Source organism: Neophocaena asiaeorientalis, unplaced genomic scaffold (assembly GCF_003031525.2).
Source record: "Neophocaena asiaeorientalis asiaeorientalis breed wild unplaced genomic scaffold, Neophocaena_asiaeorientalis_V1.1 scaffold87, whole genome shotgun sequence".
NCBI classification, from domain to species: domain Eukaryota; kingdom Metazoa; phylum Chordata; class Mammalia; order Artiodactyla; family Phocoenidae; genus Neophocaena; species Neophocaena asiaeorientalis.
The window spans coordinates 3,747,266-3,763,937 of NW_020175432.1; the positions used below are offsets into that span (position 1 = coordinate 3,747,266).

The window sequence follows — 16,672 nt, forward strand, 5'->3', positions numbered from 1 at the left end:
GAACCCAGGACTGACCAAAGTGAGGCACAGATGCGTACTTGAGGCCAGCAAAGGGGACAGTCACGGCTTGGAGAAGACGGAGCAGGTCCCTCGGTGTGAACTTCCCAGGACGCTTGGCAGCTCTTCAACGGGCTGCCCATCTGCAATCCAAGATCCAAAGGTCTTTACACAAGTTGGCATTCAAGCGAATTTGGAGGCAAAGCCTGACCCACACCAGTGTGTGCGACCGTTCTTGTTCTGAGGCTAAGTCACTGAACGCAAGGCTCTGCCTCAGTTCTTGTCAACACCACATATGTAAAACCTAAACAATTCTGAGTTCTGTAATGCACCCAGCCCCAAGGGTTTCAGGAAAGGGACTGGGCCAGTATTGGGTCCTCCCAGCTAAATTCAAAGCTCTCTAAAAAGGGTTTATTTGTTCTCCTCAGGACAGCTCCTCCAGATACCAAGAAGGATGGCTGTTTCAAAGGAAGGATTCAGGAGGGGGGTGTACTCCTAGGGTATCCTTGGTCTTCAGAGACTGCGGCAGGCAGGACCACCCAGACACCACACAGAGGAGAGCACAGGTGGAGGGCCTGCGTATTGACCCTGGAAGATGCACCCGTGTCCTTCCCACAGGCCGGAGGAGGCACCGGAAGGCAATTCCTGGAACTCGTGGGGTAGTGCTTCCAGGAACACTTGACAACACGGTTTACGTGGAGGATGGCTTTCTTTTCAGGATGATACAAACGATAAGCCTTGGGTTCTAAGTCAGGCCCCAGACACTCAGTCTTCCTGAACCCGTAAGCTGTACAGGATAAAGGATTTCACTTAATAGGTATCAGTCACCAGAAACAGTTCTTCACTCAACAAAAATATAAGGTGTGTACACTGTGTGTCAGGTACCAGGGCAGCCCTAGGACACGGCTTGTCCTAGACCCTGCACTCACCGTTGGAGACAGATTGCAGAGGCTAGGAGCCATCACGGGTGCAGTGAGAGCAGCAGATGCACAGACAGTGCCCGGGGCCTGTGGGTGCAGAGTTCCCTCCCTGAGCCACAAAAGGGTGTGGAGGGGCAGCACGCAGCCTGGCTGTGGGTTACTGGGGTGCAACCCTCTCTCCGGAGCTTCACGCTACTCATCTGTAAAACAGGAGTGAAGTAACTGTCTGTCCCGGGCCACTGGAAGTTTGGGGTAATGACGCCAGGACTCGCGGAGCTCTCTGGCTGTGGCCCACGCTCCATCAATACCTACTGGGCTTTTAAACACTCTGTGCAGGTTTAGTGTTTACCCTAAAGGTCTGTCGCAGACATTAGCTAGAGGGAAATGTGAGAAACGTGGGTTAAATCAAGAAGCCAACGTGCCATCTCCCAGTGTGGGCACCCCAGGAGGCTCAGCCTGCAGGACCGCTCATCGGGCAGAGGCCCATGGGAAGCTGGTGCAGGATCATGACCCTGAATAGTTTTCTTTGGCCCAAGACTTGGTCATTCCTGGTCATGGGGTTGGGGGAAGCTGAGGCAGCACTGAGATCTCATTTACTTTCCTCATGGTCCATCCTGGAGACTGTAAGCCCTGCGGCCCATGTGCTGGAAACAGTGTTTCCATGACTGCACTTCCTACTGATATGAAAAGACCTGGCCACACTGAACTTGACATTTAGGCAGCTCTCGGCAATTGTGATGGCTAGTGCTTTTCAAGGCTGAGTGGTGCTGCCCCATCCCCGTGCTGCCATTCAGCCAAATGTACCAGGCACCCCGATGCTTGAGCCAATCAGTGGAAAGGAAGCATGATTTTCTGAAGAAATGCCTAGATCTGATGCATGGCCTACGCTCTGAGCCCTACAGCCGCCTTGGGATTCAGCCTGGGTGTCAGTCAGAAGCCCTGAGTGTAGCCCTTGCCACCTGGGAGGATGGGACAGGGCAGCGGCGTGGGCTAAAACGGACACCTCAGCCTGTCCTGATGGCAGTAGGTCTCAAGCCTGTCATTTTCTCCTGAAACTGCTGAGTTTGAAGCTGACTGACAGCTGTGTTCACATATGGACATACAGAATCAGATGAAGCAAAAGGAGAAGTGCCCAGACAGCGCACGCCCACAGCTCTCAAGAAGCAGTTTCCCCAACATCATCTCACTAATGGGGAAAAGGTCATCAAGAACTACAGCTTCCTGAGACAACAGCTGATTAAACTACTTTGAAAAACTGCTTTTCATTACTACTAAATGCCTTACTTTGCATAGCTAAGTTGTCGATAAAACCCTCAAGGGCCCACACACCCAAGGAGCTCTGATGACAGAGCCAACTGCTGAGGGCAGTGGGGACCACCCGCCCCCCTCCCCCACAAGGGCTGTTTCTTTCCCCCTGGCGGCAGGTGGGAGCTGGCAGGGGGACAGCACACCTCAGAGAGAGGCACCAACACGGGAAGATTTTTATGACGGTGATCAACATCATACAATTCAACGGTCCTGAGGAGCATGTGACTGTAGCCAATGCCTCCAGGGGATGGACACACACTGGCGTGTCCCCCGTGGGCGGTTTCTTCCAGCTCACAGGACTCGCGGGTTGTGCTCGTTCAGTTGTAGGAATGCTGCTTATCTGGTTCACACAGGGCACTGAAGGGAGTGCTGCGAGGGGTTAAGGGCAAACTTGTTTAAACCCCCAAAAAGCCCAACCTTGTTTACTAGAAGTCATAATATCTGCTCCCCATAATTTAAATAAGGAACAGACAAGACGGGCCATTAGACATTCAAACACCTGTGAGAGGCACCTGAGCAGGAGCTTAGCGTGGGACCTACAGGGCAAGGGGTCGTCCGCAGAGGGTGACCTGGCTCTGGGCATTGGAGCCTAAGGGAAGTGAGGAGGGCAGCCAGTGGGAGCTGGTGGGGGACCCGGGTCAGGGGCTGAGGTGGTGAAAAGGGATGCACGTGAGTGGGGGAGGGAACGACTGATTAAATAAGTAAAAGTACTGAGGATGATGGGAGCAGGGTTCTTATCGTCAGAGAAAGGAGAGAGACAATCTCCTTTACCAATCTAGAGACAGAGAAAAATAGAATGAACCCTGTGGTGCTGAACCAGAATTAAAGACACTGAAATGAGGGAATTCCCTGGCAGTCCAGTGGTTAGGACTCAGCCCTTTCGCTGCCAGCGCCCGGGTTCGATCACTGGTCGGGGAACTAAGATCCCACGAGCTGCCTGATGCAGCCAAAACAAAGAAACGAAAAAAAAATACTGAAATGAGCTCATGGTTTTCAATATATGCAGATACAGTAAAAATAGACATGAATGAGTGTGTATACACATATATATGCATCACCCGCAAATACTCCTGAGCTCTGTGCCCTGAGAGTGACCAGAGCAGTACCACCTCAACAGTAACAAGCATACCCAGGCCCAAGAACTAGTCTAAATGGAGCCAGGGCTCCTGGAGAAATGGCTGATTCCGGCCCGGCGGGAGAGGGGAGAATATGAGCCTGGAACATGTTATGGCAGCAAGGAAGGGAATGCTCAAAGGCTGATGGAGACATGTCAGAAGGACATGAGCCAGCTTCAAGGGTCTCACACTAGCCAACGCTGGGACAATTTGAGCGTCGAAATGAGTGATAATAGTAACTGTGATAAAATAAGACTCCATGCATTCCATGAATCTATACTGACACAAAATACGAAAATGAATAAAAGGGAAATTGAATGAGGGATAGTCTCAGAGTACCTCCTACAGAATACTTATTACAAAGGGAAAAGGAGCAACTTTAAAAAGGAGAAGTCTGGCAGACACTATCTCACTTGAGTGATCAAAGTTCAAGTCATCAATAGGGGACAGAGCAAATGTGGGCACCACTGAGCAGCCTCTGTGTGAGAAGAGGCGTTGCTTCATTTTGAGGATGTGTAGCAGAAATCTAATCATGAGGAAACACCAGATAAATCCAGATGGAGGGACTTGCCTGTGACCTTCCAGATGGTCAAGTTCATGAAAGTCAAGGAAAGACAGGGGCTTGTCACAGATGAAACAAGACCGAAGAGATGTGATAACTAAACGCAACAAGATTTTGACCTTTTTGTCCTTTTCTATAAAGGATTTTATTGGGACAACTGGCAGAGCCTGAATGAGATCTGCGGATTCCATGGTGGGTGGGGTATCAGTGTTCCCTTCCTGACCGTGACAGTTGTCCTGTGGGTAAAAAGGAGACCGTCCCTGTTTGTTGGAAACGCACTCAGGTGTGCAGGGGTCACGGGGCATCGTGGCAGCAACTTACTCTCTAATGGTTCGGGGAGAAAATGTATTTGCGTGTTCTTGGAACATTTATGTGAATCTGTGATTGTTTCAAAATAAAAAGTTAAACACACACAAACAAACCTATGAGAACAAACATAGACCACTCAAACTACAGTGGCTTTGTAAACCAAATGGGATATAAGCTTTTGGGTTACAGAATGCATAGAGGGTAAAAGAATTAGAACAGAAATATACCACATGCTGGCTCTTATGAAAAAGGAAAGTGGTGGGAAAGATAACAGATAAAATGTTGACTTCTACCTGGGTTAAGGAGTGACACCATGAAGATCCACAATGAGTTATTCCTTTGAAATAATATGATTCCCAAAATCTGCTGTCATCAAACAGTCTTTCAAATACAAACAAGTGTAAAAGGATATCATGTCCACTACAATGGGATACCACTTCGCACCCACTAGGATGGCTATTATAAAAACAAAACAAAACAAACGCAGAAAATAACAAGTGTTGAAGATGTGGAGAAATTGGAACCCTTGTGCACTGCTGGTTAGAATGTAAAATGGTACAGCTGCTGTGGAAAACAGTCTGGCAGTTCTTAAATATACAATTACCATGTGATCCAGCAATTCCACTCTTGCGTATATACCCCCAAACAACTGAAAGCAAGGTCTCAAACAGGTATTTGCGCAGATATTAGCATCATTATTCACAATAGCCAAAAAGTGGAAACAACCAAATGTCCCACAATGAACGGATAAACAAAATGTGGTCCATCTATATGATGGAATATTATTCAGCCATAAAAAAGAAGCAAATTCTGACACATGCTACAACATGGGTGAACCTTGAAAACATTATATTAAGTGAAATAAGCCAGTCACAAATGGACAAATATTGTATAATTCCACTTATATGAGGTACTTAGAGCAGTCAAATTCATAAAGACAGAGAGTAGGATGGTGGTTACCAGAGGCCAGGGGAGTGGGGAATGGGGAGTTAGTTAGTGTTCAGTTTAGGAAGATGAAAAAGTTCTGGAGATGGGTGGTGGTGATGGTTGCACAATGATGTAAGTGTACTTAATGCCATTGAACGGTACACTTAAAGATGGTAAAGTGGTAAATTTTATGTTATGTATGTTTTATCACAATAAAAAATGTTCCAACTGTGTGTGGGGGGAAATATCACGTCCTTACAGCATTTGGGTGAAACAAATGTAGGTTTAAAATTGAATTTCTCTTTCAGTCACCAGATAACTACTGGAGGCTGGCACCACACCCATAGCCTTATATGTAAGAACTCACACAGTCTTCAATAACCGTGGGCTAAGTGTTGTCACTGTCCCCAAGTCACAGAGAAGGACTGGGGACAGAGGAAGTTTCAGTCGCATGCTAGGGTCATGGAGCCAGAGGTAAAGTGGAATTCAGACCCTTTCACTGCTCTCTGCCACCGTCCATGTCAAGTACACGTCAATCTTGCACCAAAACCGTGTTCAGAAAGAAACATACTTTTGTACCACATACGTGCTTTCCACAAGCCCCAGCATAACTCAAGTGCTATGCTCCAAAGTGACACACAACATTCAAATAATTGATCTCAAGAGACCAACTCACTCTGGACTTCCCTGGTGGAGCAGTGGTTAAGAATCCGCCTGTCAATGCAGGGAACATGGGTTTGAGCCCTGGTCCGGGAAGATCCCACATGCCGTGGGGCAAGTAAGCCCGTGAGCCACAACTACTGAGCCTGCGCTCTAGAGCCCGTGAGCCACAACTACTGAGCCCGCGTGCCACAACTACTGAAGCCCTTGCACCTAGAGCCTGTGCTCCACAACAAGAGAAGCCAAAGAGAGAAGAGTAATCTGTGAGAAATGCTTCTGAGAGGTGAAGTGGGAGAAGAGACCTTGGATTTAGCAACATGGAGGTCACTGGTGACTCAGCAGAGTGAGAAGGTTGGGAGAAGGTGGGTGGAGGTGGGAGAGGAAGTGGAAGTAGCAACCACAAACTCTTTGACACTTGATCCCAAAAGAAAGTAAAGAAATGTAGCAAGTGCTAAAAGTAACGGTGTGTATTAATCATGTTTAAAATTTTATATCTTTTATGATGCTTTGACATCCTGGGGCAGGGAGACAATGCCCTTCCCAGGGCTAACTAAATCCAGATATAGCAAACAACTTACCTGAGAGCGTGCCTTTCATATGCAAACTCAAATCCAAAGGCCACACTCCTAATACCTCTTTTATCTAACTCTCAGCACCAGTCAACATGCCTACACACACCCCCACACCCCCACACAAAGAATCCACCTGCCAATGCAGGGGTCACGGGTTCGAGTCCTGGTCCAGGAAGATCCCACATGCTGCGGAGCAACTAAACCTGTAAGCCACAACTACTGAGCCCGTGTGCCACAATTACTGAAGCCCGCGTGCCTAGAGCCCGTGCTCCTCAGCAAGAGAAGCCACGGCACTGAGAAGCCTGTGCACTGCAACAAAGAGTAGCCACCCACTCACCGCAACTAGAGAAAGCCCATGCGCAGCAACAAAGACCCAATGCAACCCAAAATAAATAATAAATAAAGAAATAAATTTAAAAAAGAATACAAGGAAAGAGAATGAAGTCGGCTGCTCTGCTTCTTAAAGGGGATTCTAGGAATGATTATTCCCAGGTCAGTTTCCTGCCTATAAAACATCTTACTTTAGATACAGTATAAAGCACCTTTGAATGAATACAAAGTAACTTCACAGAATGTTTTTGTGGTTCATTATGAAAAGTAAACAAATGTCTAACCTTTAAGCATGTTCCTGGCCTAGAGGTGATCAAGCGGCTGACAGCAAACCATCAGTGATTACATAAAGTAGGACAGACTACATCATTCATCAAAGGGGATGAACTAATTTCTGTGACAGACACATCCTAAGGTGACTCCCACTGAGTATAATCCTGTCTCCTTGAGATTGGGCAGAATCTGTGACTTGCAAAGTGGCAAAAGTGATGGTATATAGTCTGGCAAGAGTATGGTATATAGTCTCGCCCGTGGTTATGTTACATCATGACTCCACCTTAGTGGACTGGGGAACGTCACCTGCTGCCCTTGAAGCCAGCTGCCATGTTGTGAGAGGGTCGGTAATGGGGAACCGCAGGCAGCCTCTTGAAGCTGAGAGCAGACCCCCAGCTGACAGCCAGCAAGAAAACAAGAACTTCAGTCCTGCAACTGCAAGAAACGGTTCTGCCAACAACCCTACGAGACTGGAAGATGATCCTGAGCTTCAGATAGGAACACAGATCAGCCAACACCTTGACCGAAGCCTTGTGAGACCCTGAGCAGAGGACCCAGCTCAGCTGTGCCCAGATTCCTGCCTGTGGAAACTGAGATCAGTTTTAACTGTTTTAAGCTGTTAGGTTTGTGGTAATTTGTTACATAGTGACAGATAGCTGAGATAACTGAACAGATTGTAAGGCAGTGAATGGGGACTGTGGGGAGAAAAAGAAGGTCTGTGCTCGCACCTTTGGCAAGTACATGACATGTTCTATGCAACCAAGTATCTGCATTAAAACAAAACGTTAATGTTTATGAAGAAGCAAAATTCCAATGAATGAGAAATCATAAATCTTTTAAATAAATAAAAGAAACTTCCGAGGATAATCTAAATTAAAAAACAAATCTGCGAATATCCTTTTAAAACCAATGCTAAACAAAACCAATCTGTAACAAAACTATTGAGAGTCACATAGAATCATGCCAGAAAATGAAAGCATACAGCTTTATCATCCTCCAACCCCACTTATTCAATATTTATAGGACAAACATTTATTGAGGCACTAGTATATACCGGTCACTGTATAAGGAGGAAGGAATGTGGGAATGAATAGAACGTAAGTCACATCCTGGCTTCTACCAACAGTGTACTGTAGCTTCTAATTTTAGCTGTAATTTACTTTTCCAAATTATGGAAAAATCTGCTTCCCTGAACAAGGTATTATTTTATTATATTTATTTATTTTGGAGGTATTTATTTATTTACTTATTTTTTACTGAAGTATAGTTGACTTACGTTACATTAGTTTCAGGTGTACACCATAGTAATTCAATATTTGTATAGTTTATACTCCAAACAAAGTTATTATAAAATATTGACTATATTCCCTGTGCTGTACATTACATCCTTGTAACTTATTTATTTTATACCTAGTAGTTTGTACCTTTTAAGCGCCTTCACCTATTTAGCCTCTCCCCCAGCCCTCTCCCTCTGGCAACCACTAGTTTGTTCTCTGTATCTGTGAGAGATTTCTTTTCTGTTTGTTTGCTTGTTTCGTTTTTTAGTTTTCACGTATCAGTGAAAACATAACGCTATTTGTCTTTTTCTATCTGACTTATTTCCTGAGCAAGGTATCATTTTAAATTACCGAGGAATTTGATTTAGAGATACATTCAGAGATCTTACCCTTTAGAATGAGATACTTCTTGAAAAAGCTTCCCTGAGAGCGGCAATGATTCTAATACCTCAACAAAAGATGAAATCAAATCCCCTTAATTATTCTCATTTCTAGAAGGATTGTTTTAGCTGACAAATCCAGTCACCTCCTGGAGACAGACCTAGGAAAAGAAAAAAAATTAGAAGCCACGTTTCCAACCCTGAGGAAATCAAATCTTGATGGAAAACCTAGAAATTCACAGAGGATGCCAAGCTCCAGAAAGGAATGCAGCCCAGGAGACAGATGCCCTGGCATTTTAAAATAAGCTTCTTTGTAAAAGTAAAACTGCGGAGAATCAAACTGTTGTGGGTACCATCAGTCATCTGTAGAGTCATTCTAAAAGCAAACCTACAAACAATGAAACAAAAACAGCTAAGTAAATGGGGGTTGAGAATACGTACTGATACCCAAATTCAACCATAGAAATTATTACAGTTATTTTAGCAAAAGGAAGCCTTGGATCAGGAGGCAGTTTTGGCAACAGGAAACGAGGATAATTATTTAATACAACACAAGAAAAACTCTGCAGGACTTGAATGAAATGCAACCTTTAAACGGAATAAATTTAAGTCTGTGAAAATCTCATTATGATGTCCTTGTTTCCTAATTTGCCCATGGATTGGTCACAATCAACACTATTGTTAAATTTCTTACTCACAACCACAGAGAGATGAAAATCTCTCTCCTGAGCAAAAGGTGAAATGGCTTCTCACTGCCTGCTCCAAAAAACTCAAACCACTTAGCAAGGCATTCGAGGCTCTTCACCAGAGTCCTGCTGACCTTCTCCCTCCTCCAGACTTGGGGAAGTCCTACTCCTCTGTCTAGTCCAAGACTCTAATGGGTTGGCCTGTCCTAGCCTGGATTTCTTACTCCCTCCTTTCTTCCGTTTAAAGCATTTACCACGCCTGGCCCGGGCATGATGAAGGCCTCAACTTACTCATTTCAGAAATTCCAGGCCAGCACCATACTTGGCACACTAACTGAGCAAAGATTTGTTGAACTGAACTGAAGGAAAGGTAGAGGCTAGAGATGTGACACTAGTAGAGTAGAAACGAAGAGTTTGAAAGCAGAGCTCTGACGTCTCTAGACTTAAGTGGGGCAAGTGGAGAATCAAAAACTAGGGTGAGAACTGCTAGGTTCCACAGCCAAAGAAGGGAGCAGAAGCCAGAGGCACACAGGGCTCGGCTGGGGGCCCCTCTTTTTGGTCTTGGTTCTAGGGCCGAGCCCACACGGGGCACTCATCCACTCTAGGAATGAAGGGAAAATATTAAGGGGTTTAATAGTGCATCATGACAAGAGAAACAATCAAAAGGGATTTTGGGCTTCCCTGGTGGTGCAGTGGTTGAGAGTCCGCCTGCCGATGCAGGGGACACGGGTTCGTGCCCCGGTCCGGGAAGATCCCACATGCTGCGGAGCAGCTGGGCCCATGAGCCATGGCCGCTGAGTCTGCGTGTCCGGAGCCTGTGCTCCACAATGGGAGAGGCCACAAGAGTGAGAGGCCGTGTATAGCAAAAAAACAAGGGATCTTGCTGTGATCCTAGATAGCTTCAGGAAATTGTTTTAAAACCAACAAAACCGGGACTTCCCTGGTGGCGCAGTGGTTAAGAATCTGCCTGCCAATGCAGGGGAGATGGGTTCGATCGCTGGTCTGGGAAGATCCCACATGCTGCGGAGCAACTAAGCCTGTGAGCCACAACTGCTGAGCCCGCGTGCCACAACTACTGAAGCCCACGTGCCTAAAGCCTGTGCTACGCAAGAGAAGCCACTGCAATGAGAAAACCGCGCACCGCAATGAAGAGTAGTCCCCGCTCAATGCAACTAGAGAAAGCCCGCATGCAGTAATGAAGACCCAATGCAGCAAAAAGTAAAGTAAAATAAAATAAAATAAAATCCAACTCTTAGGAAAAGCACACCAAGGACAGCAAGACTTTCCTTTGGCACTAGACAAAGCCAAGCTAAGCATGTTAACCCAGGAGCAGAGCTAAAACCTGCAAGCAGTCTAAGAACACAGACTGCCAGGCACCAAGTTCACTGGTATCTACAGAACCTCCTTAAGGGCGATGAAAAAGAAAATCTCAGCTCTGAAATTTTACTTCCCGGCTTTGGACTAATAGATCCTCTCATGCTAATGCTATCTGGCTTTAGGAAAATTCCAAACCATAAATTCCTCTTCTGACCCCTTGCATTCTTTGATGGGCGTGCTGAAAGCTCAATGCTTTCTGACATGCATTAATGTACATACTTCTAGAAGTCTGTGTTTCCATATTTAGTATCCCAGAGGTACCAAGACGAGGGGAACACCATTCACTTGACAGTACATGCCTTGCCATTTGAGTAAGCTTTAAGGATAGTCAAACTTATGTCATCATCTCCTTTTAATATTAGGAATTTAATCCATATTCCAGGTAAAGTCTGCAGGAATACTGGAGGAATGAAGAAAGTCATGCAAATTTTGACTAGTAGAAAATACCTAACAAGTCATATATGTAAAAATCAAATTTAAAAAAGTTCAGAGAAATCTTTTCTTCCTAAGGAAAGCTATGGAGGCCCTAATTACAGTATCTGTTATGTTGCCCAAAGGCCAACCTCTAAATATACTCTTTTTAGTTTCAGGTTCACCACCGCATATGCCATATAGCTTACTCTTAACACATGTATAATAGTGACCATTCTCCATCATATTTTTATTCGTTATATGTAAAGTTTTTTTGCCCTAAAAACCTTATTACCATTCCCCAATGATCATTTTCTATTACACTCAAGTTCTACAAACTAACGCAAAGTTGAGCTATGGTTTTATAGACCATGTAAAGGAAATATAGAAACAACCCTGGGACTTCTAAAACTTGACTTCCTTAGACTGAAAATGTAAACAGATCCTGAAACAACAAGGCCCCATGGTCCCAGATCAAATGTTTCATCTAGAGAAAAAAAAATCAACTGTTTTCTGATTTTTATTTGTTCATTTCTAATTTTCTTTCTATATTAAGTAGACAAAACAATGCTAATATGTGACCCTTGTGATTAATTTAAAATCCCTTATGCCCACAAACACAACTTAGGCTCAAAAATAATTTCCATTTGTCAGATTAACCATCTACTAGGTAAAATGATTCATGAAAATTGAAATAAATGACACGCTGTCATCTCCACTCTTGAGAGTCTGACCTCTCCAAGCGTGGTCTGAGATCAGCGGTATTGGCACCCTTGGGAGGTGGTTAGAAATGTGGACTCTTGGGCCCCACTGAGACCTGCTACATCAGAACCTGTGCAATAACATTTCTGCAGAGATCTGCTGCAGGCCCAGCTAAGAGAAGCATTGCTCTAGAACACTGCTGTCCAGAATTTTCTGCAATGATGGAAATGTTCTCTACCTGCATTAAGATGGTAGTCACATGGCTACTGAGCACTTGAGAGGTAGCTAGTGTGACTGAGGAATGAAATGTCTGATTTAATTTTATTTTTTAAAACATTTATTTATTTATTTATTTAGGCTGTGTCTTAGTTTGACCCGTCTTAGCTGCGGCATGCGGGATCTTCATTGCGGCATGCAGGATCTTTAGTTGTGGAAAGCAGACTTCTTAGTTGCACCATGCATGCAGGATCTAGTTCCCCGACCAGGGACTGAACCCGGGCCCCCTGCATTGGGAGTGCAGAGTCTTACCCACTGGACCACCAGGGAAGTCCCTGAATGTTTAATTTAATTAATTAATTAATTTGTGGTTGCGTTGGGTCTTTGTTGCTGCACGCGGGCTTTCTCTAGTTGTGGTGAACAGGGGCTGCTCTTCGTTTTGGTGAGCGGGCTTCTCACTGCTGTGACTTCTTTCTTTTTTTTTTTTTGCGGTACGCGGGCCTCTCACTGTTGTGGCTTATCCCATTGTGGAGCATAGGCTCCGGACACGCAGGCTCAGCGGCCATGGCTGACGGGTCCAGCCACTCCGCGGCATGCGGGATCCTCCCGGACCGGGGCACGAACCCGCATCCCCCGCATCGGCAGGCGGACTCCCAACCACTGCGCCACCAGGGAAGCCTGCTGTGACTTCTTTAGCTGCGGAGCACGGGCTCTAGGCGCGTGGGCTTCAGTAGTTGTAGCACGTGGGCTCAGTAGTTGAGGCAAGTGGCCCTAGAGAGCACGGGCTTCAGTAGCGGTGCGTGGGCTCAGTTATTGCGGCGCGCAGGCTCTAGGGCATGTGGGCTTCAGTAGTTGTGGCTCGCGGGCTCCAGAGCGCAGGCTCAGTAGTTGTGGTGTACAGTCTTAGCTGCTCCGCAGCATGTGGGATGTTCCTGGACCAGGGATCAAACCCGTGTCCTCTGCATTGGCAGGCGGATTCTTAACCACTGCACCACCAAGGAAGTCCCCTGAATGTTTATTTTAATTCATTTTAATTTACAGAGACACATGGCAAGTGGCTACCTCATTGGACAGTGTAGGTCTCCAGAGCATCTTCATGCCCTTGCAAGCAAAAGGTCAAGAACTGACCACAACAGCTAAATCTGCCAATCTGGCAGCACAACCCACCTGTCGTTCCAACATGCAGAATGACTTGAAGGGCCAGTCCTCTTCAGCTGCCTCTTCCAGAACATCAGGTCTGGAGCCCAGGTCTCCAGGACGACACTGTTGACCATTCTGCTTCCTTTTAAAATCAGGTTTCCAAAACTCACCCCTCAGCCTTCCCAGCTCTAGAGTTTTCACACTAACTTGTTAGGAATCTCACGACTAGACAAAAAAGTGAGTCCACCACTGATGAGGGGCAGCTTCCAGGCCCCAGGACACCTGAGGCCTGAGGATTCTCAAAGGTGTGGTACACAAGCACACTGTCGGGGAGGCATGGTTAGGAGGGGACCCAGAGATTGCACCAGATTTTCAAAGGGGCCGATGATTCAAACACTGGTTAACAACTCTGGGAGGGGGGAAGAACTTTGGAACCTGAGAGTCCTGACAGAGGAGCCCTCAACCTTAGTCTGATAACCTTATAAACCCTTCATAAAGGTATTCAAAAGAAGCAAAGGAAACAAATCTACATAAACTTCAACATGTTGTCAAATTTATTATTATAAAAACTAAGGCTACACATGATAGAGTGACATACTCAGAAAATCCTTGGCAAACAAGAGAAAATTTCCTGCCTTCCCGGTCCCATATAAGAAATGAATGAGAATGTGAGCAGTGGAAGATCCAACTCAGAAAACACAAAAACTGTCCCTCTCTAGGAAAAGCTCAGGGTGTCACCAAAGAAGTTGAGAAGATCATTCAAGAAGACTAGTTACCTATCACACAGGAAATTTCCAGCTGACGTGGGCTGAATTTCAACCAAGACAGTGCATTCCAAACTCTCCAGTGTCCCTCTACTATCTGTGTAGCCAGAAGGAAGAACAATACACAGTTCACTATTTGAAGACTATTCAGCTATAATAACAAAATGAATTACACCCAAGTATGTGGAGCTGCCTTCCTAATAACGTAGAAAGGCGTAAGAAAGAATCCAGTAGGTGTGCTTCCCTTCTTTAAGCACACGGTGACAAAGCAGGTTGAGAAGGCCTCAAATCTGAGATGAAAAATTCTTTTCTTGCAAGCCAGTTGAGCTAAATTGACTCCAGGGGCTCTTAAGGGGTCGCACAGAGATGAAACCGTTCTCTCTTGTTTCAGAGAGAGGGCAGGGTCAGAAAGACCTCACCAGTTGAAGTGAAGCCAAAGGCCAGGGAAGCCAAAGGCCTCACCCAGTTGGCTGATCAGGAAAGACACAATCTGCTTCCCTGCCCAAGCTGATAATCTACCAGGCAGCAAGGCTTACTATGAGGAAAAGACCCACCCAGGCTGTGTTTTCTCCAGAGTGGAGTAAGTGGCCCACCCACTTGAGGACTGAAGACTGGTGTCTGGACTTGGGTGACTTTTAGGGCCTTGAATTTATCTAAAGGCTACGCAAGGAGTGGGGCAGATGTGAAGCTTCCAAAGTCTCAAAATAAAAGCTCCAGGGATCTTTCTACCTCAGGAAGAAACCAGGAATCAGCTACCTAACAGCTACGTTGTAAGGCAAGTGTAATGACCCCCTGTTCAGTTTCTTAGCCTTAAAAGAAAAACGACTCTCTTTGAGAACAGCAAGAAGAGGTGACTGACTGCATTCCATTCTAAGCCTACCTAGGGCAGTCTAGAATCTCAAGAGATTGTTACAAGAAAAAAGTAGCAGCCTTGGGGCAGTGCAGGGTGACACACGCCTGAGGAAGGCCACATCTGAGCAGAGTTCGCTCCTTAAGCAGCTCCTGGCCTAGAACAGAAGGAACACAGGTAGCTCCACGTGCACCCAAAGCACTGCTTCTGTGGTTCCTGGGTGTGAAGAGCCCGTTTTCCCCCTTCCCTAGCTCCTACCAATCCTTCCAGAATCTAAGTGCCACAAAACTTTACTGAACGCTAGGTGCCAGGCATTGTGCACAGCCCTGGGAATACAAAGGAAAGTACAACAATGCCCTTGCTCTCGCACTGGCTTAGCGGAGAAGGCATCACAGAAGGGCACCCTCTCCCGGCCCAGCTCTTTTGTGCCAGGAATTACCTCTACTCAGCACACTCCTATCATGATGACTGTTTATGAGTTAAGTTTCCCACACACCTTCCTTCTGAATGAGCTCTGAAAGGGCAGAGAACATCTTAGCCATCTTGGTTTCTGTAGCACCTAGCACAATGCTCCAGTGGTGTGCGGTGGGGTTATGTGTGTGTGACACTCTTAACTTCCCAGATAGAGGCCATGAAAACTGTGCAAAGAGTCGACATTCCACAAGAAGCAAAGGCAAGAAAGTTTGAAGAATAAATGCCTGCCATATCCACCTTTTACTTGCCTCCTCCTTTCCTGGGGCTGCTGTTCACCTGGCTTTGTAACCCCTCCTCACTAGAAGGTTCTAGGCACTGCACAGTCCACACCACTACACCCTGGTCCCATCCACAGGGACCATCCTTTACCCCCAAACAAGTCCCATTCAACAAGACCTCATCCTCCAAAAGGATGTCATTCTGTGCTTTGCTACCTTCTAACAATTCAGGCAGGCCCCAAACACAATGGGCTGCCTTGTGAAGCACATTTTACCAATCCTGGCTCACTGACAAGTGGTGGGTGGAGGTTAAGTGGGACAGGTGGTCTTAAAACCACTGTGATTTTCCCACTGCAACTGAAATAAAATCCAAACTCTTTCCTGAGACTTGGCCCCATGTGATCCTGGTTCCAGACTCTCTCTGCTGTACTGGGGACTTTCAGTTCCTGGCTCTGCATTCTTCCTGCCCTTTCCCACCTTCGGGCCTCTAAAGGTGCTATGCCCTCTCCTGGCTTCCCACAGCTTGCCATCTCTTTACTTACAGCTTTTAGCTCAACTTATACTTAGTTTTGCTACTTACTTTCTCTCCCTCAAACCATGAGCTTGAGATCAGTGACTATGTCAGCACCCAGCTCCATGCCCCGCACATAGTGTCTAATAAATATTCGCCAAATTAATAAAAAAGGGGGTCCTCTGTCCCCCTCCAGCTCCCCCACTAACCTTTTTCCTGGATGCTTCCCGAATCAAATCACACCATCTCTTCATTCCCGAGTCCCATTTCCCACAACTCATTCTCCATTACCTGCCCCCAGAACTTCCCATCCTCATACATACCACTGATCCATTTAGTTGTCCATCCTTCACAAATCCCGTGTGCACCCATCTCTCAGCCCTTACACCCCCCCAACACTCCTCTTCCCCCTTACATCCATAAACCCTGAAACCACCTTTCACCATAAACCTCTCCATCCACAAACTCCCCTTAAACCCATCCCTCTCACCCCAAGATGAGCTCCTAAAACCCAGCACCCACAGCTTAGCGCCATAAGCCCCCTTTCAATCCGTTCCATTTTAACCCTAAACATCCCTTCGGCCTCAGAACCCCCTTTCAGTCCTCCTCAAACCCCCCGCCCCCGATCTGCCCTCTCCCTCTCCGCCCAGACTCACCACCCCATCTCTCACCCTGCACCCTCCTCACCCCTCA

At 46.2% G+C, this 16,672-nt stretch overlaps 1 protein-coding gene across 1 annotated transcript in view; it reads right to left on the reverse strand.

Annotated features, from left to right (window-relative positions):
- Positions 1-16,672, reverse strand: part of PBX4 (PBX homeobox 4) — a 35,225-nt gene that overhangs the window by 18,134 nt on the left and 419 nt on the right. The window contains 1 exon segment of the mRNA XM_024767482.1: positions 16,470-16,483. Coding sequence (XP_024623250.1) covers positions 16,470-16,483 — 14 coding nt within the window.